Source organism: Ruditapes philippinarum, unplaced genomic scaffold (genome assembly GCF_026571515.1).
Source record: "Ruditapes philippinarum isolate M1 unplaced genomic scaffold, ASM2657151v2 ctg2402_1_1_1_1, whole genome shotgun sequence".
NCBI lineage: Eukaryota > Metazoa > Mollusca > Bivalvia > Venerida > Veneridae > Ruditapes > Ruditapes philippinarum.
The window spans coordinates 268,191-291,489 of record NW_026851700.1 but is presented as its reverse complement, the minus strand read 5'-3'; the positions used below and the strand labels follow the sequence as shown (position 1 = coordinate 291,489).

The window sequence follows — 23,299 nt, the reverse complement described above, 5'->3', positions numbered from 1 at the left end:
CATGGACGGATATCAGACAATCACATGGGGTGATGCACAGATGAAGGACGGATATAAGACAATCACATGTGTGCGATGCACGCATGGACGTTTATCAGTCAATCACATGTGAGCGATGCACGCATGGACGCTTATCACTTAATCATATAAATTGCGATGCACGCTTGGAGGACGGATATCAGTCAATCACATTTGGGTGATGCACGCATGGAGGACGGATATCAGAAAGTCACAGGTGGGCGATGCACGCATGGACGCATATCAGTCAATCACATGTGGGCGATGCACGCATGGCGCATATCAGTCAATCACATGAGGGCGATGCACGCATGAAGGACAGATATCAGTCAATCACATGTGAGCGATGCACGCATGGCGCTTATCAGTCAATCACATGAGGGCGATGTACGCATGAAGGACGGATATAAGACAATCACATGTCTGAACACTTTATTTCACAAGATTCCATTCATAATTATAGTACAAGACAAGAGTCAATCACAGGTGTTGGATGCATGCATGGAGGACGGATATCAGACAATCACATGTGGGCGATGCACGCATGAAGGACGGATATCAGTCAATCACAGGTGTTGGATGCACGCATGGAGGACGTACGGATATAAGACAATCACATGTGGTTGATGCACGCATGGAGGACGGATATCAGTCAATCACATGTGTTGGATGCACGCATGATGGACGGATATCAGTCAATCACATGTGGTGGATGCACGCATGGAGGACGGATATCACACAATCACATGTGTGCGATGCACGCATGGAGGACGGATATCAGTCAATCACATGTGAGCGATGCACGCATGATGGACGGATATCAGTCAATCACAGGTGTTGGATGCACGCATGGAGGACGGATATCAGAAAACCACATGTGGGCGATGCACGCATGAAGGACGGATATTAGACAATCACATGTGGGTGATGCACGCATGGAGGACGGATATCACACAATCACATGGGGCGATGCACGCATGAAGGACGGATATCACACAATCACATGTGGGCGATGCACGCATGGAGGACGGATATCACACACTCACATATGGGTGATGCACGCATGGAGGACGGATATCAGACAATTACATGTGGGTGATGCACGCATGAAGGACGGATATCACACAATCACATATGGGTGATGCACACATGAAGGACGGATATCACACAATCACATGTGGGCGATGCACGCATGAAGGACGGATATCAGTCAATTACATGTGGTGGATGCACTCACGGAACACCAGGAAAGAAAAAGAAAATCTAGTCCGAATACCTTGATATAATTTATCATACATTGATAATACACTCATAACACTCATAACATACACATTCAAATACATAGCAAATAGGATTACTTTAAAGCGATGTCTACATCCCAATCTTGTGTCACTTGACCTGACTTATATCACTCTAGCAATGATAATCACGGCTAAAACATCATACATTAAAAAAGTAAACAGTTCAGGAAGTGATGTCACAAAGTTGAAGAAAAATAGAGTTATTGTGACTTTTTTATTCTTGCTGTCCATAGCATGTAGCTATGTGTCATCTGTCTTAGACAGATGGTCTCACTGAATTTCAAATAATATGTCATTCTTTGTTGATTTTCTTGGTTTGAAAATAAACTATATCACCGATACTTCAAGTATTTGTTTCTCACATACAACTGTAGTTCACATATTCATTTATTTATTTTATATTGAAGATGTGAATATAATTGTCACCATGGCAACCAACGATGAGTCGGTCCTTCTTCTGACTCACAGCAACAGCGAGTGGTTTTTCTATATCAGAGGCAATTTTCTTCAAACTGCCATAATCTTGAGCAGAGCTTTCATACACACATCTAAATGATGGTGAACAAGCGTATAAATTAGCGGCCTTGTCAACATAAAGTCCTCTTAGGTCAATGGAGCAATCTTTGTTAGCATTCAATGTTCGCACGACCTCAAGACTTTCAAAATTCGTCCTATGGTAGATGATAATCCCAACATATTTATTTGCTACTATTATCTCAGTTCCAATTGTGCAAATACTGAAATAATCATTTTCAAATTCGTCTTCTTCAGTTTTAAATATGTTTGCTTCAAGAAGAACCTTGCAATCATTGTCTCTTCTTATTTGTATATAGATTTGGCTTGCATTACTTCCGTCAGCCTTGCATAGAACTGCATAAAACTCTTCATCCTTAGTAATTGCTACATTACAAAATTTGGTTTTCCAGCTACGTTCAAGCTTTGCCGTTTTCCCATCGATTGTAAATCTCTCAATGAGTTTCACGTCTTTATAGACTAAAGAAAATGTCTTTGGGCCAACTTTGCATAAATCAACTGGTTCGGCTTCAAGCGCGTGAACAAAGATTAGTTTGAAATCACCAGAACTGAAAACCTTTATTTTTCTATTGACCTGGTCTATCACCACGAGTCTGCCATCTTGAAATATTATAATTCCACTAATACAACAATCATTTGCATCGTCAGGAGATCTTGCTGTAAAGATCTTTTTCGTCTTTTTCTTTCTTCGCGCTTTATTAGCGTCCTTTGTCGGTGGCTTTCCATTTGTCTTTCCGGCTTTGTCCCCCTTTTTGGAGACACACGTTTGCGAATCAATGATTTCATCGCTTGAGGCTTCGATACCGGCAATTTGTGTATCATTTGCTAAATCATTTTGGCAACATGTCAGGTGTCCGAGACTTTTCAATTTAAAAAGTGATTTATTTGGCTTGAATTTCAAATGCACGTCATCTTTTTGTTGTTGTTCATCAAGAACGTTGTTGATAACTGCAAGTTTCTGCTGTATATCGACCGTGACAATATCAAGGTCTGTACAGCTGAAATGTTCTTTGACAGTATTTAGGAGCTTTTCAAACACTTTTCGTTGGTTCTGCAGCTGTTCACAAATATCCACATCATTTTTCATAACAGCGAGCTGCGCATGCGTTAGATTCTCGGATCGAATTATAACATCTTGCTCAAGAAGTGTCAGGTTTTGCTGTAGCTGCTGAAGAAGAGAGGAAGTTTCTCTATGTATATCATTTTGCTCTTCGACTAAAACGTTCATGTTTTCTTTGCGTTTTTCGACAATTCGTTCAGATTTCTCTTTAATCTCCTCCAACACACCGGTTGTTTTCAGCCAGTCAGACTCACTGCCGCTCCGTTCTTTTTGTAATTCCGTAACATGATCACATTTCCTATGTGCCCCAGCAATGCACATGACACACACATACACCCGATGATCTTCACATTTATGAGATACTTGTATGTCCGGATGTTCTGTACAAGACGTCATTTCTTTAACTAATCTAAATACTGTAGCATCTTCAGGCAGATTGTCCTTTATAATCTTATGATCTCTAGTCACTTTACTTTTCTTGTGATCACGGCAACACCCTTGACATAGATATTCTACACAAACTACACAGAATCCGACTGCTGACTCCTTTGTGTCGTCGTATTGACATGGATCACAAAGATGTGTAGCATCATCCGTTTTCTCAGCATTGGGTAATACTGTGTTTCCAGTTGTCCGAGACATTACATCAAGTTCGTGTTGAAATGTGTGTGTGTTTCTTTTCTTCGTTTACGCGCAACGTTCTTTTATCCCTTTAAAACATAATAAAGTTTATAAACTGTGAATACATGTATTTTATTTAGTCGTCTAGCATGTAATCTAGTCGTGACACTAATGGGTTATTTGCAGTCCCGTGTTTGCACTGAGATAACAAAAGCATGTATACATGTACATTCCGTTGTATTGATAACAGATAAAGCCGAAATTATTCATAATATAAAATATTGTGTTGTATGAATGAGGCTCCAAAGGGAATTGAATATTTTACATTTTGAAAAAAGAAGTAACGAGTTCTAATTAAAATTAAACTGCTTGGGTTTAAACCAAGAGAAAAAACACTTTATACTGAACCCTCTACATCAAATTACAATAAAATGCAAATAATTTTCTTACCTGCATAAAAACCCCAGATATAGCCTCTTTTTTATTATTGATTACCGGAAGTCAACTCTAATAATGACGTTAATACAATAACATATATAAAGGCGCGTCACGACGCTAATATTGGCGCAATATCTCTATACATGCATATGTTGGCCACAATGCTTGTTCAAAATCATACTAAATAAAATAATAATTGTACAAACTGAAATTCAATGAAATGAAAAATTGTAACTTAAACTTTGAAATCAGATATATATCTTTTGAATATAATTAAACTGCAAGTTTGATCAGTCAAACCAGTCCTGAACTGTCTCTGATAGTAAATGACATTTACAGTATTTCATTATGTAAAGGTCTCTCAATTTAAACCACTATTGCAATTAGTTTCAAATCACTGTTATTATTCTCTTACTGTAATAAACCGGTAAAGGTTCACCATGAAATTACCATGGAAACTGCTGTCTTTAATAACACGGGGCCTGGTGTGGTAGTATGAGCAGAATGTAATACCGAAATGGAGATTTTTTTTCTCATTGTTGATAACAGGATACTTATCTGCAGATTTGACAGCTATTTCTACTCCACAAGTACTAGTAAGATGTCTGCGTGAGCATATTTTACATTTGAATTTAGACTTACAGTCTGTAATCTTGTGGTTTTCCAGACAATTAAAACATAGATTTCTTTCCTTCGCTATATTCATTCTCTGGTCACGATCTTTAAATTTTACACAGTCTATACAAGAGTGCTCTCCCTTACAAAACACGCATCTCTGTCTATGTTGTCGTAAATTGCCTGGTATGGATGTATTTTTATTTGTTTGGGTCGTCAGACCAAACAAATAATGGTAGCGAAATTTCAGAGCCGAATGTTGTTAATTGCAGATGCCTAAAGTAGTCCACTTTTTTGAAGCGGTTACTTCCCTTTATATGTACACTAACGCCGAAAAATTCAGGGGAGATCAATGCGTAAAGGTTGTCAAATGACAGGCGCATTAATTTTTCAAGCAAAGTAGTTCCCGAATGGTCGAAGATTTCTAATATTGTTTCATTCTTTATAGATATACATGCTTACAGTAAGCTCCATGATTATTTACATCTGTGTTTAGCGTCGAAATAATAAGAGTTATAAACTCTAATTTAGAATAATACGGTTTTCTTCGGGCCGTCAACATATAAATTCACCTTGGCCGAGGGGTTTGCACGCTCGCTTTTGAGTCAAGAGGTCTCGAGTTCAAATCCCAGTTGAAGCAACACATTTTTCTTTCTTTTTTTAAGTCAAATAAACATTGAATTGGCTATCAGTGTTGCAGTAAGTCTTTCAGCCAATTTACTACAGTTAAAACACTGGAAAGCATTGGTGGCACTATACAAAAACAAATTGGTTTATAATCTCACAACCTTCACCTTTCCGACATTCTGAGACCCAAACAAATTCAGCGCCTTCTGTGCTTTGATTTCTTTCCGGTTTACTTGAATCAGATTTTTTTTTAGAAAAGTTGCTGTAGGAACGAAGTCTTGAGGGGTATTCAGCAAATTTCCAGCGTCTAAAATATTGATTTCATTCGGTATACATTGCATCCATTCATGCAAAGACCGCGACTTTAACCCGTGCGCACGTGTAATGTTTGTTTTGACCTCTGGCGGTAGTTTTTGAAGGATAACGGGGGTAAGTATTGAACCATAGGTAGTCTCATTCTGATTCAATGAAGCTAATGCCTGATATATGTCTCTGTTGTATCATAGAATTTTCTAACACTTTGTACAGTGTACATGGGTGCTGGAACTTCTAGTAATGCTTTCATGTAAGTTTGTATACTTCTGTCTTTTTGACCATATCTCTCATATAATAATGAAATAGCCTGTTCGTAAGTGATATTCGTTAAGGCAAATCCAGCTATATTGTTTGCAAAGCCTCATTTTCAAGTAACTGAAATTCTGTACTCCGCTAAGTGAAACATTCGTGTGTATAGCGCGCAATATTGGCACAACACACTGTCTTACCGGTGCATGTAATGACAGATTGCTGCAGTGATAGAAAATGTACTTATTATCACAGGTAGGGTATAAATTTGGCTTGTATATATTGATGTTGTACAAATTTCACTGCTATGAAGTTTATAACTGTCCATTGATTATAGAGACTATCAGGTAAATCTGGATTTATTTTCTTGAATTTTCAAGATATTATAAGTGGGTTAAGAAGTGGGTTAAAAGTGACAGATTTGAAAATATATTTTTTTCAAGTTTGATATAGATAAAGGGATTCCGTTTTATATTTAAAAAAAAGCATTTATCACTGAGGTATCTATCCAGATTGTCTTTTCTTTTCAAAATGTAACAGGCGTGCTGTTGGAGGCCAAAATGTTATTTTCGAAGCTGCCGATGATGGCAGAAACGCCCTGAAAGAGGCTAACATTCTGTCAGAAAATCAAAAATACTCTTTGCTTAATTTCTTTACGTATTTTTTGTTTAAAACTGTTACATTTTTCTAAAAATAGAAAAGTAATGGATGCGGTAGTTGCATTTATAAGTTTTTTTATGACACGCCGTCGCCGTCAACTTTATTTGTTCTATTTCTTTTTATATACGCAAAATTTCTTTAAAAAAAATAGTGGTATTTTTCAGAAGAAGTGTCAGTCAGTAATTGAAACTGAAAAGGTTACACAAAATACATGTATTTAATGGAGTTCTACAGTGTTTCATTAGCACAATCGCGTTTTCTCTGAGAACGAAAATCGAAAAGCACGGCAGTACGATGGTGGAGTGCGACAGTACTATGGTGACAGTATATAAATAACACATGGGTTTGTGGGTAACAGTAAAAATATCATCCCGAGGAAAATACTGTTACCCGAGGCGTAGCAGAGGGTGTTTTCGCTGATAACTGAAAGCATGAAGTAGGACAGTGAGATGACGACAGTACGATCTCGTATTATTACCCCTCACTTTTTTGATCACAAATGACACTCTGGATAAGAAAATTTGGAATTTCAGGGTACATTGCATTGTCAGATACATCAAAATCAATGTATAACAACAAATCAAACACACGAAATCATTTTATTAACTAAATGTTCATTTTATATACATGGTGAAACAAATACTGGAAATAACAAGATACAGCAAATACACACTCCATTAAAATATAAAACTATAAGAAAAACTATAAGAAAAGAAAGTAAATTCACTTGAAATGAAAAACTATTTACAACTATTTACTAAGTACAAGAGCGATCAGTGATCACATGTGTCGCCTAATGATAGCCAGCTGCATGTTTCATCTACAGCGTTACAGTAGCAGAGGAAACAAACAAAACACGTTTGTATTCAAGGGCCATAACTCATCCAAAAGTTATTCAACCGGAAAACCCGCGCGCGAATTGAGCTACTGGTCATTCCTGTATAGATTAATTGAAATTGCAATAGTGATACAAGAGGAGTAGTCCGGACAAACTTTAAAAACAAAAATTATTAAAGGGCCATAACTCTGACAAAAAATCATTCGACAGGAGTTGCCGATTATATGCACAACTAGACTTGGTACTTATCATACCTATTATAAAGTTTGGATAAAATTGCATCAGAAGTTTTTGAGGAGTATTCCGGAAAATTTTAGTGACGGGCGGATCCTACGTACAGACGACGGAGAAGTAATCCCTGTATGTCGCCATTACTCTGTACTACTCTGTAGAGGCGACACAAAAATACTGCATTTCAGTAATATATCATCTTTAGTACGTTTTCACATAAAAAAGCAGCATGAAAAAATGCGTTGATATTTGTTGTAAATACTTTAACAAGAAAATTCCACATTTAAGTTGTGATAAGATTCAAATTGGAAAGGAAATATGATAAGAATAAATGCATTGAATAAATTTAAGGGAGAATTATTATGCCAAAGAGAATTTATTTATTCACCCTAGAAAGGAGAAAGACAGCAGATAAATTGTAGTTAAAACTCAAGTTGCGTTTTATAACATATTTCGTAATTAAACTTTTTTGGCCATCTTATGCACAGGGTAAAATCAGTTTTAGTTGACTTTCACACTTTTGTTACACACTTTCATCCGAAAGTTTCTAAACTCTCATAAAGGCATCACAAGTTAATACCATAGTAAGCCTTATGTCGTTTTTGTTAGTATTTCTACTGTTGCAAAACATCTACAGTATTACTTCCGAAACATCCGACTATAATCCTGTTTCTGTTGTGATCCCTTGCAACAGACAGTGGCACTGTAGCTTTTAAAACTACTGGCTTCTCCCGATCTGTTAAAAAATGATAGACACATCCTGAGGCTGGTGCGCATATATATATATTTCCGTTTGCATCGCTTGAAATGTGCCTTGTTACATCAATGTCGTCACCGAGTGCCATCACCGGAATAAGTGTATAAGTGTTGAATTTCGCCGGTACGAGAAGTGAAACGCCTATACTTCTCCCAATAATCACTAGGTTACATTCAATATAACATATACCGAATTCTTCCCGATTTGCAAAATGAAATGAATTATCAAGTGATATTTCGTGGATAATTTTTCCTCCAACATTTCGAATTTGAATATTATTTCTTGACGTGAAGCCCAAAGAATATAATAGAGCTATTTTCTGGTATTGTGGACTTGCTGTTATACGGCTAATTTCAAACTTTGTTGGCAGTTCACGGTAGTGTGAAATAACTCCAACGTTTATCTGCTTAAAGTCTATCCGTTTTGCGACCTTGTATATAATTGCAGCTGTGTTTATGTCTGTGATACAAATATCTATTGGTGGTGCTGTCAACAAATTTCCAGACAAAAATATGAAGTCGGAATCAAACACCTTGATCTTTCTGTTTTCTTCGTCAATAACAACAATAATACCGTCGTCTAAAATAACACAACCCGTAATGGAGCAGGAATAAAAGTCATCTCCAATTTTCACGGTGAATCTGTCTGGTTGAGCATTATTATCTTTCTCATTTGCGCAAGTTGATGATTCTCCTTTAGCTACCTCTTCAAGCACATAGCTGTTATCTTCGTCTTTGACTAAAACATTTTCATTTGCCAGGTTTCTTATTTGCAGTTTGCCGAAGTCACTCACGACAAAGCATTCTTTATTTTTAATGAAATTCAGGTGCATTGGTTCACGTTTTCGTAGTTTATCTTTTTCCTGGTCCATCAGATCAAGCTTTTCTTGTGTAATCATCAAAATTGTGTCTTTCTCGATCTCATTTCCGTACTGGTCTATCGTTTCAATAATTTCACAAAGGAGTTTGCATTCGTCTTCCAGTGCTTTGCATTTGGACACGTCATCTTTTAAAGCTTTAAGGTAAGATTCTCCTATCAGATCTGTTTCATTTACAAGTTCGGTTTTCTTTGCAACTAGTTCAGATGTACACTGTTTAACGATTTCGGAGGCTTCAACTTTGACATTGTTCTTTTCAGTCGTCAATTCTAGAACATTTAAACTTTTTGTTGAAGACATCTGCTGATTATCGACTTGGTGTTGCTTGATTTTCAAAAGAATCTGAGATACTGTGTTACCGGACGATGTAATTGCGTCCGAAATTCTGCAAACATTTTCACATTTTCTATGAGAATCGGCTAGACAAAAGCAACAGATATGTGTATTGTGATCGACACATTTATGCGTAACGTCTATGTCACTGTGAATCGGACAAGATACCATTCTTCGTATGTGCTTGAAAATTTTAGGATCATCTGGTATATTTTCCAACAATAGTTCATGATCTCTCGTTGTTTTATGTTTTCTATGATCTCTGCAGCAATTCTTACACAAATATTCAACACACACAATACAGAATGCACATGCAGTCACTTGTGTATTGTCAAGTAAACATGGATCGCACTGGCATGCCGCTTTTTCTGTCCCGCCTTCATTTGCATTACCTGCGTCATTTAAAACAGCTGGCTTCGTTACTTCCTCAGCATCAGCGCAATCGGAAGAAATATTTTCGGAAGACACAGGAAAATCCTTTTTAGTTTCTTCTAAATCACTGTCTGTAACAATTATTTCCGAATCCATGTTTAATATGCACTGGTTTTTAATTATGCAAGACTTAGATTATATGAAATACCGAAGTTTCAAATACAACTGATATATCTATTTTTCATCTAGTAATTGGTTGCCTTTGTTGGCAACAAGATACAAGATAACATTTCAAAGTGACAATTCAATAATGAAACGTATCAAATAACACGAAGCTACATAACGCCTCGACGGTTCAGCTTATATATATATATCTCATTTGTTAAAAACCGTCTGATTTATAGTTAACTATAGTTTAGCTACTATTAGTTATACGGTTATACGGTTGTAATACAATAATTATAATAGCTTACTAATACACACAGGGGCATATAAAGGCGCCATGAAAACTTGATCCACCATTGTCTGACAGTATTGACATGTGCATTTATTTTGTCAGTGCCTGAATCTTTTGTTTTATGGGAGTATGGTTTTCAATGTAACGAACATTAAACGGGATTTGGTGCTCTATGTGTAAATGTAGTGATTTCGTAAGGTATAAATCCTCTTTACAATAGGAAAATTTTATAATCTATAGATTTCAGTTTTCATATTTGCAGTGTTGTGTGAGCAGCTTTTCTTAACTCATTGACCCCTGATAGTAATTATCCAATTGCCCCCTGATAAGAACTGATAAGCCATCCCCTGTGTATGTTATTGATTTTATCTACACTGTCTCCCTGAGATTAATTTTATTGGTTCACTGTTTATTGGGGGTACTTTACTTGAATGGCTATGATTGACACATTTATGATCCAATTAACAATAAATTTGGCACACATGCTGACATTTGAATTAGCCACATGATGATATAATTTTAATGTATGAGATGTCAGATAAACCCACACAATTAAAGAGGAAAGAAGCAACTAACAGTTATTTTTTTATTATTATTAAATATCAACAATAATTAGTTTTAATTCATTGTAAACCTTTAATAAACAAAACTTTTTTTTAGAATTTTATAAAATGTTTTTCCACTTAAAGTGTTTAATTCATGGTATATAATAATTATAATTTAATCCATTATCATTGTAATCCTTGCAAAATATTTCACACCTACACCCAAATTTACGCTCTTTCCATTTTAGGTAGAATTCAAAACAAATATCTTTTAATTCTTTATAATGATAATAAATTAAAAATTTTCTCTGTTTTAAATAAATAAATTATATACAAGTTAAAAGTAATAAACTCCATTTTATTACAGTCATGCAAATAGTTCACAGGACTATTTAATTATTTTTAATTTTTTAGTTGGTGTACGGACATAATCCCCTTCAGTCAAAATCCCTACTTTCATTTTCTAAACTACTTTCTAATGTCAAATTCAAACTTATTTCATTATCAGAATCCAATGGATTATCCTTCGTATCGGTCTAAAATGTAAGCTCAAATACTGACGGCCGTTTTCGTCGTTTTCCATGATTTTTTAACTCAAATTAATGTTATAACCATTCAAGTTACAAATTTTTTTTCTTCTCTCCGTGATCATCAGTTTTTCGATTCAAAATGTAACACAATTTCTGATTGGCTAATATTTAAATACTCTTGGGGAATACCTTGAAAACAACCAATGATTTACGACGCTACAACGTGGCGACCGGGAAGTAAGGCAAGTCTTATCTAGCCGCATATATGTGGCATGCAGGACAGGTGTAAAGTCGATATTGACTCTTTATCGTGGCGTTAGGTATATGAGAGAAGTTTAAACCGACGCATTATCGTGGCGTTAGGGGTCAATGAGTTAAGTCTGTTTTTTTTTGGTTATTTTTTTTAACAAATTTAAAATCTGAAACAGTGTTATACTCCATGAGTGAATAAAACCAACACATACATTTTGTTTGCGAAATTGCATACCGTAAATATTATTTTAGTCTATTTGTACGAAGTATGGCGTAACACTGCATTAATAAATTATACATATCTTTCAACCAAAAGAGAATTGAAGCAACTACCTTATACGATAGGCTCACGGGCAAATATCAAGATAAGACCATAGTTGTGACCATAGTTACAGCGGGACCTTAATTGTTATTATTTCTGATGGTTCATTCGATAAAAATCTTGATATATCGTTCAAGGGAGATGACTCTACAGTTCACGAGTATCGAGCGTATTTCCATTCATCAGCAAAGTTGAAATTAAACTTATTTCCTAAAGTGAATTTCTATCAAACATATAACAATGCTAGTTGCATACAATTAAAGGAAAGTTTTCCATTAAGCATATAATGCCCTTTCTTTGCGTGTGTACGAGGGATGTTCGGAAAAAATAAAAGTTGCATTGAGGACAAACATTCTTTTAATCGCAGACCGAATTGATAACATAAAGAATAGCATGATTAAACACAACGAACTTAAGAACAAACTTGCTGAAGTTGAGAAAAATCTACAAAATATGTATAAGTTAGAAATAAAAGAAGAAATAAAAACGTTAAAAGATGACTCAACGGAATTGTTTAATACATTTTCTGAAAAGTTTGATGAATTCAAAGCACAACTAGAACAATCTGCTTCACAAAGAAGCGATGCACAAGATGGAGAAATTAATAATTTAAAAGTTAAATTAAATCAAATGAAAGATTTCCTTACTGATAATCTGCAGAAAGAAATTACCAGACTTGATATGGATGTTAAAAATTCAGTTACGATTCTGAAAAGTAAAATAGAAGCTCTCGAAAAGGTGCAAAATAAACGAGCTGATGACTTAGGTAAAAATAATACTTGATACAACCTCGGACCTCTCAGTAGTAAAAAAGGAGATTTCTGATATTATTAACAACAAAATATATCATGTTCCTTTATTTCATATGCGGAATGATTCTACTTCAAGAAGTTAAAGTTTTACCTACTACTTACGAAATCGGTAAAAATAATCGTTATATTAGAACTCATAACCTATTTGAGTTTTTTAAGACTCATTCTTCACCTGTTGTAAATTATAATGATTATATAGAAGAGGAACGTGAATTGAATATAGGTGACTTTAGAAACCGTGAGTGGTTTTACAACTAAAAAAAGAATGGAACATACTACATTAATATAAAACTTATAATAAAGGGTAAAAGCGACTTTTTATTGATATGGCAGGAAAATTACAGATCTGAAAACGAAGACAGGACTCATGAAGTACTTTTAAAAAGACCAACGGATGCAGATGTGTTTGAAGACGTTATAAAGCAACAGTTTTTAAAGAATACATCAATTGCAATTTTTCCAGTCTCGGTTACTGACCAATTATTTACTATTGAAAAAGGTAGTTACATTAGATTTAATTATTCTTGGGAATGATTTCTTTTAAATTGTATTCAAAAAATTCCCTTTAAAAATGAAGCCACCAACAGCTTCGGATCCTTTATATCCAGAATTACCAGTAGAAGATGGTCAAAATTATAGATTACAGAAGATATCAGAAATAGAAAAAAAATTAATTAATGAGAGGGATACTCGTAAATCATTATACAGGAAATATAAAACGCGGAATTAATATTACTGATGGTGTTGATACAACTCTCATTTCTGGGAGTGTGGTTATGGGTGGTATTGGAATCGTAGTACCGTTTATGTTGCCATTAGAAAATGTGGCAGCAGTTTGTGGTGTAGCGGGGTTATGTGTAAAGTTTTATTAGAAGGAGACTGCATTCAAAAGCAAAAGAAGCATGATGAGATTAAAACTATTGCTGATAGTAAATTAAATAGTATAAAAAAAGACTTAATTTCTAAGGCTTTGACAGATGGGCAGATATCTGAAAATGAATTTAAATTGATTTTAGATGAATTAGATAAATATAATAAACTAAAAGATAGTATTCGTTCAAAACAAACAGGATTGAGTGAGACAGAGAGAAAAAAACTTATTGAAGAGGGAAAAGCACAGGCTTTGAACGAGTTAAAAAAAAAAAAGGAAATGTATAATTTTATTTAATAAAGTTACTATAGTAAATGATCCACCGCCGAAATATAAAAGTTAACCAGACGTTTTATTATTTTTTTTTATTATTTTTTAACAATGAGTAAAATATAAATACATACACAAACTTTTAAAACGCATTTAAATACAAACTTTAAATTCACCCGGTTATGCATAACCGTTTCTAAATATAGCATTGAGAAATACAAACTTTAAATACACCCGGTTATGCATAACCGTTTCTAAATATAGCATTGAAAAATAGTCACTGGGAAGTACACCGGTTATGCATAACCGTTTCTGAATATAGCATTAACAAATAGTCCCGGTTATGCATAACCGTTTCTAAATATAGCATTGACAAATAGTCACTGTGGTTGTATGATTCAATTGTATCAATCCTACGACCCCATATTTTGATAGAATATTCTATGCTCATTAATCAATTGTTTTTCGGTAGAAGTCCATTGTTGTTCTTGTTGCTGTTCCTTATCTGTAAAATCACATATTTCACGTTCTAAAGAACTAAAATCCACTGTATCCTGAGACATTATGAAAGTTCTTCATTTTCTGGGAATGTCTGCTCTAGCCATGTCACAAACCCATTGAAGTCTTCTTGAAAGATTTTGAATGTTTCCTTATCCCTGAAAATAAGAATATCATAGATTATAGATATAGATTATAGCGATTATAGATTATTTCATGCTTTCTAGGTCGAAGGAATATTGGTTATATTGTATCTATAAAACTTCTCTCCATTAACAATATAGAACACAAAATATTAAATAAAATGCAGTACTTACATGGTTTAGCCCTTTGATTTGCCTTTTTTAGAAGTTAATTTAACGTGTTGTTGTAATGAATGCTGTTAACAAGAGGCAAGGTAAAAACGTCTTCTCACACTGATAATTTGAAATGAAAGACCGGACCCTTTACAAACCGGTTTTCAATGTAAAACCACAAATATCCACGCATTACTACACAATACGCTTGGCTTGTCAATGTGAATTTTACATCATTAAATTTTCGTTTTATATAATTTCCTATTTGTCATACCACAGATTTATTTTTTTTGGGGTGCGGGTTCGAGTCCCGCCGGGGATAAAAAAAATTTTTTTTTTAGGGATGTTGGAGAAGAAAATCTTTTTAAAAAAGTAGGTTATAAAAAAAGGGGTATAACTGGAATTTTTTTTTTTTTATGGTGGGATGGCCTAGACTCGCTCAGTTGAATTACTACTAACGTTGACACTCAATTTTATTAAGATAGATTATACAACGCTTACTCGTATTCATTTTTTGTGCAAAATTACGGAGCATCTTAATTAAAGTGAACACACTTAGGGAAAAATGCGGAAAAGATTTGGGATTAAAATTTCGTTTTTGTTTTAAAGACACAAAAAATAACCCAAATGCCATTTTTCGATTCCATATAATTTTTGAAAAAGTTGCCGTACGGCAGCCAATACAGTTGTGGGCCAAGGCTAAGTCCGTACCGTGACTCAACGTTACGGCTTTAGAACCCCTTTTTTGGCTTAGCCGTACCGGCTAGCCACTTCCCTTGACATTTTATGCCTTTAGTTATTTTTTAAAAATCCCCTTCGAGCATGACAAAGTTAAACAGATCCCGGACACAATTTAAAGTGGGAGAGTCTGGGGAAAACCCACAGACAGAAAGACGGACGGGTTTTGCGGCATTTTTTTTGCCACCCTTTTCAGGGGCATTAAAAAACCATAGGGAAAAAAAAAAAAATTCAAACACGCCGTTTTTTTTTTTAAAACAAAAACTTCATATGAAAAAACGGCATTTAACAAAAAGTCTACTATTTCCCCTCGAAACATTTCCCTCTATGTTATTCTAGGCTTTAATGAAAGTCCACCCGAATTTGCACACCAAAGGCTTGCACAAAATTGTTTAAACAATTCTCACTTATATCATTAAAAAATGCCCTTTACAGCGATGGTTTGGAGAATAGGAACATCCTGTTGTTGTATTTTCTTTTAAAACCTTCCCCCCGGATATCATTTGATTTCCAACACGAATTAAATACCGGTGCTTAGTATGGCATGGGGAGTTTGTCTCCAATCTTTTATCTGTAAATGAACAGAACTCATAAAAGTCTTGCAATGTTCACCTTTTTTTTAATTTCATTTCTTTCAGGAATCTTTTCCCCAATTTCCAGGTTTTTTTCTAATAAAGCCTTTAAACATTCAAACCCAAATATAATTACTTAAACTGGTGTGAAAAAAAAAACGAGAAACAAGAATATTGTAGGTTTCTAAAATGTTTTTAATGACTTTTACGGAATATTTACCAATTTCACATACAGATGGACAAGACGATAAATTATACATGTATAATAAAATTGGTCCACCAGATTACAACATTTAAATCATGTTTAAACTCCCCCACGATTCTTTGTAAACAAACACTATTATTAAATGTTTTTTACTAATTAAACATTTTGATCACTTTTTCTAAAAATTTCACTTCCGTAATCTGTCCAGTTGTAGTTGTTTTTTTAAATCAAATTAGAAGTCTTATGTAAGAGATTCTGGGTATTTTACTCAACCCTAATATGTTGCATTTAAAAAAATTTAAAAAAACTCCGCATGTCTCTTTTTTAATAAAACAATTCACAAAGGAAAGAAAAAAAAAAAAAATTTTTTTTTTTTTTTTTTTTTTTTGCCGGGGCAAAAAATTTCGAGGTTTTTGACTTTCCTGTAAAGCCCTTAATTTGTCTATTCGAGATTGGCCAATTTTAAAAGTTTTACTTTATTTCTTTTTTCTTCGACTTGGCCTCCACTTGCCTTGAAGGGGTGTCTGCCCTTACGTTTTAGCCCCGCCTGAAAAAATAGTTAAGCCAATATTTATTAATTTCTACATGTTTCTATAAACATTCTTACTTTCATATTAACAATCACAAAAACCATCAAAGCTGTATACATGTATATAAATACACAGGGGTGATGTAATAATGAATAAATTTCCTGATTCTTTACCAAAGAAACGACTGTTTAATATTAGAAACTGATATAGACTAAATCTGATTATTGACCATGTAATAGGACAGTGTATAAATGTTCGTATTTTTTGCTATAAAGGGTTCATAAAGTAAGTCCAGTACTGTTTAAACTTTAAATACTGGGCCATGTAGCTGTACACAATCTATAACTATTAATAAACCTGTTACTTGTATGAGAAGTTAAATGAATTAACCTACGAAAAACTACTCTTAAAATTATACTAATACTTTCAAAACAAGTATCACTAATCAATCAGTGTAGTATTTACCTTTTGTGCACTACCTCCAGCCTTGCCTTTACGTCTTCTCTCTGCCTTTTCTCTCTCTTCTAACTCCATGTTCTCTCTCTCTATCAGTGTAATCAACGTGTTACATCGTCTCTGTATCTCCTAGTAAATGTCAATATAATATGTACAAGAGCGATCAGTAATCACATGTGTCGCCTCATGATGGCCAATTTCATGTTTGGACAAGTTTTGTGACCAGAAAACGGACGTCCGGCCCGGAAATGGGAAATTTAAGGGGGGGCCCATTTCTTTTTGTTTATTTTCGTTATTTGTTTAAAATAGGAGGGCCAATGGCCCCGCTTACTCTTATTTGTTTTAAAGGAATGAACTCTATTTTTTCTCTTTTGTTTGCTTACAGTTTTTAGATGGGCCCCCCCGCGCCCCTATCCCTAATTCGGTTTAGTGGGCGGACCAGTCCAAACAACTAGAAAATTGGGGTACTGAATCATTCCGGTAAAAATTTGAAATAAATTTTTTGCAAACCAGTAGTTTTTTGAGGAGATAAGTTCTGGACAAACGCTTTTTGTGTATCTGGGCAATACACAGAAAAAAAAACACCTTTTGATCAAAGGGCCATAACTCAGCCAAAAAATCATTCAACCCGGAAAACCCGTGCAATTTGCGCAAGGACTTGAGCTACAGATCAATCCTGTAAAGTTTCATTGAAATTGCATTAGTGGTATAAGAAGAAGTAGTCCCGGACAAACTTTAAAAATAAAAAATTATTAAAGGGCCATAACTCTGACAAAAAATCATTGAACCGGGAAAAATGCTGACAATATGCACAACTAGACTTGGTACTGATCATTCCTGTAAAGTTTAGATGAAATTGCACCAGTATAGTTTATGAGGAGTAGTCCGGACAAGCTTTTGTGTATCTGGCAACACACAGAAAAAAAAACACCTTTTTAACAAAGGACCATAACTCGGCCAAAAAATCATTCTACCAGAAAACCCGTGCAATATGCGCAAGGACTTGAGCTACAGATCAATCCTGTAAAGTTTCAATGAAATTGCATTAGTGGTATAAGATAAGTAGTTCGGACAAACTTTAAAAATAAAAATTATTAAAGGGCCATAACTCTGACAAAAATCATTGAACCGGAAAATGCTGACAATATGCACAACTAGACTTGGTACTGATCATTCCTGTAAAGTTTGGATGAAATTGCACCAGTAGTTTATGAGGAGTAGTCCGGACAAGTTTTGTGACGGACGGACAGACAGACCACGGAGAAGTGGTCACTATATGTCGCCACTACTCCGTAGGCGACACAAAAATAAATGTTACAAATAATATTCATGTTATTGTTATAAAAGACTTACACCGTTATCATTATTTTATGATATATATCCCCAAACAAGTAAAAAGTGTTACCCTCATCATTTGTTTTAGTATTTAGAAATCTGTTTTTATTTGTTCATTCAATATAAAAAACTTGGGAGAGAAGTTTCATTCCTTTTCAATTACTGCTATGAATTTAGTCCCGAGACATTACAGATAAGCTACGTTTAAGATAGCATTCTATATACAGTTTGAAGAATTCAGTCTTACCACAAACAGGCAATGAAAAAGATTGGCATTTTATATACAGGTTGAGGAACTGATCATGAGGTATGAAAACCAATCACTGTGTATAAATTGCTCCTGTTAAGTATCAACAATAAATTACAATTAGTATGTACCATAGCTGTTCTAGATTTGATGAACCAGCCAAAAGTTTTTAGGGGAAAATATACTTATTTTGAGCTAGAGGAAACAGCCTTTATTCAGCTAAAAATATAGGGAAAAAAGTCACAGTCAATATGTACCATAGCTGTCCTAGATTTGATAAACCAGTCAAATCTGAATTGTGGAGCTTGTCTGATGGCAGTACGTAACTCATCGTAGACATTCTCCTTGTCAAAGCCAAGCTTGTGTAACATACAGATGAGAAACCGATCTTCCTCCTCGGTGTAGTTTTTGCCCTTGTTTGTACCATACTGTATACGGAGCTGGTGGAATGGAGCCTTATATCTCATCATTTTAGCATCTAGGGCACGCTTGATACTAATACGTCTCTGAATCTTTGCCTCTCCACGCTCTATTTGTGCCATTATTTTCTCAATGTCTTGTAATTCATTACATCTCTCCCAGAATACACGTGAATATTCAATCACCTGATTAAGAATACAATATTTTATCATAATGATACATTAACAGAATTATATATGCAAGTTTTAAAAAATGAAAAAATCAAAACAAGATTCACAGTTCAACAATTTGCGTTATTAAAACAAGATCATGACAGAATCTACTATTTCCATCACCATATTTTTTACCCTGTAACTAGCAGTGGAAGGGCTATTATGCATATATTGATACATTATAGATAATTCTGAGTTTAGGCAGAGCCTTGATATAGCTTAAATCACTTCATTTTTAACACTTGACAAAAGTTTTTTTATAAAAAAATAAACAATTACACAAAATTGAAAGTTGTTGGACTGATTTTTAAGGGACTTTTTACGCCTTTCATTTTAGAAATGACCAACTACTATATTAGATATTCCAAGCTAACCAAAAGTGGTTTAACACGTTAAGGGCTTAGTAATTTAAGGGATTGGCTTGACCCCTCGTTGGGGCAAGCCATTGTTTCCTTGAGCAAGAAACTTTACATTTATTGCCTTGTACTTGTTGGTTCCAGGAACGAATTCCAGAGTGTTTCAATAACCTTATAGGCTTTTTCCAAACACAATCAAAAATAAAAATAAATTTGTTTTTAACCTAAAATTGTTTTTAGATTTTACTTATGAACTTTAAAATGCCTTTCTTTGGATTTTAACAATGTGGGTAATTTTAAGGGGTTTACCAAAACCCCATTTTGGGGTTTTTTCCCTTTCCCCCTCCCGGGGTATTTTATCAAATTTTTCAATTTTCTACCCTATTTTTTCCCTTGGCTTTTATAAACTGGGGTTTTTTAAAATTTTTCCCCCTTGTTCCACTTTCCCTAAAAAACCCCCGAAAATATCATTTTTACCAAAAAGGGGCATGGTTTTTTAAGTGGAAATTTTGACTTAAAAAAAGGAATGGGTGTTTTTATGGTTTTCAAAATACAATAAATCTCCCTTTGCGAATTTTTAAGTGGTTTTTGGGAGCTATGATATTTCCTCCAAGGTTATTACACATAACAAAACAACAATGTTTAAAGTTTTACATATGACAAGCCAAAGTCAGTGATAAATATATCACTAGAGTGCTTAAGGTTATAGGAAAATTCTAAGAAACTAGAACTATCGCTGAATGCGATTTCATACCCCCCACCAATTGTCCTTGACAGAAGACGACTTGGAAAGGTGGTGTAAAGGGAATAACTTAAGTGGCGCAAATACATAAAAAGAAATTGTCTCTGGTGAAAAAAAAGGACTAATAGTACAGGTAAAAGTATAAATATTTATTATCAAATCATGTTTCGAAACAGTTACTAATAACCTTTCATTTTCCCAATACAGTCAACTATCGTTATCTCGACATCGCTTTTCTCGATATTTTCGTTATCTCGATTAAAATTTTGAAAGTCCCGATTTTTCTTCCGTCTTTATCTATATTGGAAATATTTGTTTATCTCGATATTTTTATTTTCGATATTTTCAGTATCTCGATGTAAAATTTCAGCCCCAAACAGTTATTTTCACACTATTATCCTTTGTTTATCTCGACTAAAAAGTTTTTTCTTTCATCTGTTTCCCTTCAGAACGTTGTGAAAAAAAAAAAACTAGACGATAATTGATCAATTAGCGCGTTTGTCATCAAGATTAATATGTTTTGTAACAAGTTTAGCTATTTTTATAAAAGTTAATCTATTTAGCATGTTGATTGACTTATGTCCAAAATGAGTGAATTTTACGTTCTTTATAAATATTTCGAACACTGTATCAATTCATTATGACTTTAAATGTAAATGAAATAGTGAAAGTATAGAAACGCTATCGTTTCAATATTTTTCACAACATCACCACCAAATTTCAAATCAGCGGTCGAACAATCTCGAGAAAAGACCCAATAACTAACCCGGGAGGATTATCCGGATCAACCACCCTGAAAACAATGATTTCACTATATTGGCGTATTACTGAGTAAACCTCACTATGTGTTTTTATCACAGATACCCGTATTTCCGCTGGTAAACATCCCGCTAAATGTTTACTTTGTTCAATATTGACTAGGCCTATGAAAACAAGACATGGGGCGATATCATAGTTTATTTTGACATAAGGTATGCACATGTCTTTTGTAAAAATCAGTTTCTGCCTTATTCAAACCCTAATATGTTATATCTCGACATTTCGTTATCTCGATATTTTTTGGACGGTCCCGATGACTTCGAGATAACGAGAGTCGACTGTATTAAACTTTTTATAAGTCAATTTTTGACCTTTAAGTGTGGCCTTGAGTTTCAGCTGGCACAAGGGTAAGATGGATTCTGCACATCGCCCAGTTGGGGTGAACATTTGAGTAAAGTTTGAAGAAAATCCTTCCATTTCCATTAGTAAAAAATTTATAGAGCGGACAAAACATATTGTCAAGTATTAATTGTATGTAAATTTTAAAGACTTAAAAAGGGGCATAACTTTGTCAAAATGCAATACAGAGTTATGAAACTTGACCTGCATATCGTAATTGTGACACCTCATATATCTTTTAAGTTTCAAGCAAATACCTGTGCTAGTTTCAGAAATATTCAAGTACATGTTAAAATTAAAGAACGTTTTCTAAGTCAATTTTTGACCTTCAAGTGTGACTTTGACTTTTAGCCTGCACAAAGGTGACATGGATTCTGCACATAACCTTGTTGAGGTGAACATTTGAGTAAAGTTTGAAGAAAATTCTTCGTTTATTGTAGGATTTTATAGAGCAGAAACAACATATTGCCTAATATTTGATTGTATGTAAATTTGAAGACTCAAAAAAAGGGGCATAAACTTTTGTTAAAAATGCAATACAGAGTTCTGAAACTTGACCCGCATACCTTAATTTGTGACCTTTCATATATATTCTTATATGTTTCAAGCAAACACCTTTTCTAGATTCAGAAAATATTCATATAAATGTTAAAATTTAAGAAAAAATTTACTATGTCAATTTTTGACCTTCAAGTGTGACCTTGACCTTAAGCCGGCAAAAGGGTGACATGGGTTCTGCACATTCCCTTGTTGAGGTGAACATTTGAGCCAAGATTGAAGAAAAAATCTTTTTCAATTAGTGTAGGACTTACAGAGCGGACACGACATACTGTCTAATATTTGTTTGTTTGATATTTGACCTTCAATTGTGACCTTGACCTTGAGATGACACATGGGTTCTGCACATTCTCTTGTTGAGGTGAACATTTGAGCCAAGTTTGAAGAAAATCCTTCAATTAGTGTAGGGCTTACAGAGTGGACACAACATATTGTGTAATATTTAATTATTAGTATTTGACCTTCAATTGTGACCTTGACCTTGAGCTGACACATGGGCAACATGGGCTCTGCACATCCCCTTGTTGAGGTGAACATTTGAGCAAAGTTTGAAGAAAATCCTTCAATTAGTGTAGGGCTTACAGAGCGGACACAACATATTGTGTAATATTTGATTATTGGTATTTGACCTTCAATTGTGACCTTGACCTTGAGCTGACACATGGGCAACATAGGTTCTGCACATCCCCTTGATAAGGTGAACATTTGAGCCAAGTTTGAATTAAATCTTTCAATAAGTGTAGGAGTTACAGAGCGGACACGACATACTGTTCTAATATTTGATTGTTTTGATATTTGACCTTCAATTGTGACCTTGACCTTCAGCTGACACATAGGCAACATGGCGTTCTGCACATCCCCTTTTTGAGGTGAACATTTTGAGCCAAGTTTGAAGAAAATCCTTCAATTATTGTAGGACTTACAGAGCGGACACGACATACTGTCTAATATTTGATTGTGTTTGATGAAGTCAATTTTTGACCTTCAAGTGTGACCTTGACCTTAGGCCGGCAAAAGGGCAACATGGGTTCTGCACATCCCCTTGTTGAGGTGAACATTTGAGCAAAGTTT

General features: G+C 34.6%; 3 protein-coding genes across 3 annotated transcripts in view; all 3 read right to left on the bottom strand.

Annotated features, from left to right (window-relative positions):
• Nucleotides 1-1,285: 1,285 nt before the first annotated feature.
• On the bottom strand, nucleotides 1,286-4,056 carry LOC132737551 (uncharacterized). Its single transcript, XM_060724854.1, has 2 exons — nucleotides 3,985-4,056; nucleotides 1,286-3,623 (listed from the first exon to the last, which is right to left on the bottom strand). The coding sequence occupies exon 2, from the start codon at nucleotides 3,553-3,555 to the stop codon at nucleotides 1,711-1,713; it is 1,845 nt and encodes a 614-aa protein (XP_060580837.1). The 5' UTR covers nucleotides 3,556-3,623; nucleotides 3,985-4,056; the 3' UTR covers nucleotides 1,286-1,710.
• A 2,967-nt stretch (nucleotides 4,057-7,023) lies between these two features.
• Nucleotides 7,024-10,102, bottom strand: LOC132737442 (uncharacterized). The gene has a single exon (XM_060724736.1). It carries the CDS (start codon nucleotides 10,000-10,002, stop codon nucleotides 8,122-8,124), a length of 1,881 nt encoding a protein of 626 aa, XP_060580719.1. The 5' UTR covers nucleotides 10,003-10,102; the 3' UTR covers nucleotides 7,024-8,121.
• A 7,068-nt stretch (nucleotides 10,103-17,170) lies between these two features.
• Nucleotides 17,171-23,299, bottom strand: part of LOC132737434 (SWI/SNF-related matrix-associated actin-dependent regulator of chromatin subfamily A member 5-like) — a 29,704-nt gene continuing 23,575 nt past the window's right edge. The window contains exons 22-23 of the mRNA XM_060724724.1: nucleotides 19,040-19,414; nucleotides 17,171-17,329 (exon numbers count right to left, since the gene is read on the bottom strand). Of these exons, the coding sequence (XP_060580707.1) occupies nucleotides 17,186-17,329; nucleotides 19,040-19,414 (519 nt within the window). The 3' untranslated portion in view covers nucleotides 17,171-17,185. The remainder of the gene's footprint in view (nucleotides 17,330-19,039; nucleotides 19,415-23,299) is intronic.